Consider the following 3,268-nt stretch of genomic DNA (forward strand, 5'->3'; position numbering starts at 1 on the left):
ATCTGAGTTCAATCCCCGGTTCCACCAAAAAAAAAAAGAAAAAGAAAAAGAAAAAAGAATTGCTGTATGAACTAGCAATTCCACCTAGGTATAAACTTGAATACTGAAAACAGGCACTTAAGTAGATGCTTCTGCTTGTCATTTTTGGTACAGCAAAATTTGAACTACAACTAAGATAAATATTGGCATATAACTTCTCCTAAGTATACTGAGCAATAAAAATAAGATCAAATTAAAGAATCAAAAATTAGTTGATTTTTATAAAGAATGTAAGTACTGATACTCATGAATAGACAGCTGCTAATTCACTGCTTCAAAATTTATTATGACAGCCATATTAGCTTTTTTAAAAAAAACATAAGGACTGAGGAGATAGCTCGGCAGTCTAAGTGCCTGCCTGGCAAGTGCAAGGACCCGGGTTCGATCCCTGATACCGCATCCCGTGCTGGTCCCATGCCTGTAATCCCAGCTTTACAGAGGCTGAGATGGGAGGGCCACTATGAGTCCAAGCTGCATAGCAAGACCCTATATTAAATAAATACATAAATAAAAGATTAAAAGGTGCTAAACATCAGAAGTATATAACTTATAGGCTACTATATTTTCAGTAGCTTATAAACTTTTGATAATTTAAGAAATTTCATGATGTTCCAAAAGTAATAGATGTGCCGGGGAGATAGCTCAGTAGAATAAGCTCTTGCCTGGCAAGTGCAAGGGCCTGAGTTCAATCCCCGGTTCTGCAAAACCTAAGTAAATAAGTAAATAAAAATTTTAAAAAGTTTAAAAAGTTTTTTTAAAAAAAGTAATAGATATCCTTCAAAGATAAATGCCTCCAAATTTTAAACACATATATAAATTGATATTGGCAACTGATCTGGTAAAGGGGATATATTTGTAGGTACGTTAAAAGAAACACAAATTTAAAATTACTTAATTCTTTATCTTTAAATGCTTAAAAAAATCAGCAAAGAATTTAAAGAAAACATGTTTAATGGGTATCTACTGCATGGATATTAAGTTCACTATATTAGACTAAAAAATAAAATACATACATATACGCAAAGTACATTTAGATAGACTCAACCAAAGGGCTGTTGACCAATCATTCATTAAATTCAATGTAATCATTCCATGAAATACTGCCACTTAAGATAAGTACTAAAATGCTAACATAATCATAGTATAACACCTACTTACTAACACTTACTGTGTGAAAATTTATCATTTCTTGGAGGCTGTCAGAAAACTTGGTCAAACTTGTCTATGAAAAGGAAAAAAAAAAAGAAAATCAAGTCATTTAAGAGCCAGAAAATTAAGCCACAAAAATGTTACATTAGCATTTCTGACAGAAAGTGCAGGTTGTACTATAAACAATAACACATACTACCTAGGACAGCCCCACTAGCTCAGGCATGCTCAGCATCAGGACCTCACTTTCCCTCACTGTCCCCTTGGGCAGACACTGCAGCCACCTCTCTCCTCTTCCCACCCCCCAGCAACAGAGGATTCAGTGAACTGGGCAGACACTGAGAAGCAACGTGAGGAGAGCGAGGCTGCATGTGCACAATGCACATCAACTTTTCATGTTACTATGATAGACAAGAGGATTATGCAATACACCAAGGGGCCACAATTTTTCTACTTCTAAGTACTCCATAACTATGAATAAGATAAACAGATACACAATTCTCTCCCACCCCCTTACTATGTAGCTGAGCTAAATCCCCAGCATATAATTCTTTTGCATTTATCACTTTAAAATTTAGTAATACCAACCTCAACTACAGCATCATTACTCGAGTACTGTGCTAGGTCTCGGATTCCATTCATGAACTGTTTATTTGCAACGCAAAAGGCTTTTCCAGTATCAATCATCACAATACAAAGCTTCACAAGCTGAAAAAGAAATGACATCAGATTGAAAATAATTTTCTAGATTAGTGGAACAAATTAAATTGTGTCAATAAACATACAACTTAATCTAATTAAGATAAATTATGCTTCATCAATAAATCCAAAAGAAACTAGTTGAACTGAAAATTATTTTTTCCTTTAGCCTATAAAGTAAATTAATTCACAGAAGAGTTATATTAAAAAAAACTTGACCTGTTAGCGTTGAAAGGCTGTCTGATAAAACAAGTCATTTTATCCAGTCAAATTCAATCAACCTTCTAGAGGAAAAAAAAGGGCAAGCAGGCAGCGTGATAAAAACACATGTTTTGTTCTGCCTGAACTGTGGTACGCTGAAGGAAAGATGAGTGAACTGGCCTTGACAGGTCAGTAGTGCCCATCACTCCAATGCCATTCCATCAAAGCAGATCTCTGAGCGGATCAAGTACTATTGAAAAATTATGTATCCAACCCAACTCTTCTAGACACTGAACTAGGCCTCTGGACTAAGTACCTCTCCAGCTTTCTCCTGATCTATTGGGAATCACGGGCTGTAAAGGTTAAGCTGCTGACCACAGTGCTCTGAAGACAAGAAAGCACCACACCTGAGGCAGCAGCAGACATTTCGCTCTCACCCCAATTCTAGGGTCATAATTCAACCTCATGGATTAGACAGTTCTCTTAATTGGCAAAATCTGCTGCTAGAAAAGTCTTTGTTCTAACTTCTCCAGGTCCTGCTCAGCTCACCTCAGCTTTTCCCTTCATTTTTCCTCATGCACCCCAAATTTATTTGAAATCCAATAAACATGGGCAATCCACACAAGTCTTTCTCTTAGCTCCAAGAGAATTCTGACCTTCCTGACTCCCAAAAATCCTTTTACTTGTCTGTTTTTGTTTTGGTTTGGTTTTGTTTTTTTGGTTTTTTTTTTTTTAATATGTATCTGGTACAGGGTATACAGAGTCTCACTACATAGATCAGATTAGTACTGATTCTCCTGTTTTCATCCTCCCAAGAGCTAGGATTACAGGCGTGTGCCCCCACACCCAATCTCTCATCTCTTCTATTTAAGCTTTCACTATACACTTATTTTAGAAGATCAAGGGCCTGGTCAAGCTCCCAAAAATATTCTCTTCCTTTTGTTTTCCATTCACCTTTTATTCCCTTTCTTTTCCTTTCTTCTTTCTTTCATTCAGACACAGAACATGCTCTTAAAACAAAATCTCAAGTGCACATTAAATATTAAAAACAAATAAGGGCCGGGGATGTGGCTCGATGGCGCAGCGCCTGCCTAGCAAGCGCGAGGCCCCGAGTTCGATTCCCGGTACCAAAAAAAGAAAATAGTAAAAATAAGACCAAAAAAAGTCCTTTGGAAAAAAA

General features: G+C 36.6%; 1 protein-coding gene across 3 annotated transcripts in view; it reads right to left on the minus strand.

The window, feature by feature from the left end:
- The window catches only part of Acap2 (ArfGAP with coiled-coil, ankyrin repeat and PH domains 2), a 137,051-nt gene that overhangs the window by 70,219 nt on the left and 63,564 nt on the right, over nucleotides 1-3,268 (minus strand). For all 3 annotated transcript variants that reach the window (XM_004643996.2, XM_023704133.1, XM_023704134.1), the window contains exons 3-4: nucleotides 1,777-1,896; nucleotides 1,208-1,261 (exon numbers count right to left, since the gene is read on the minus strand). In XM_004643996.2, the coding sequence (XP_004644053.1) occupies nucleotides 1,208-1,261; nucleotides 1,777-1,896 (174 nt within the window). The remainder of the gene's footprint in view (nucleotides 1-1,207; nucleotides 1,262-1,776; nucleotides 1,897-3,268) is intronic.

This window comes from Octodon degus, unplaced genomic scaffold, assembly GCF_000260255.1.
Source record: "Octodon degus isolate 3935 unplaced genomic scaffold, OctDeg1.0 scaffold00189, whole genome shotgun sequence".
Taxonomy (NCBI): domain Eukaryota; kingdom Metazoa; phylum Chordata; class Mammalia; order Rodentia; family Octodontidae; genus Octodon; species Octodon degus.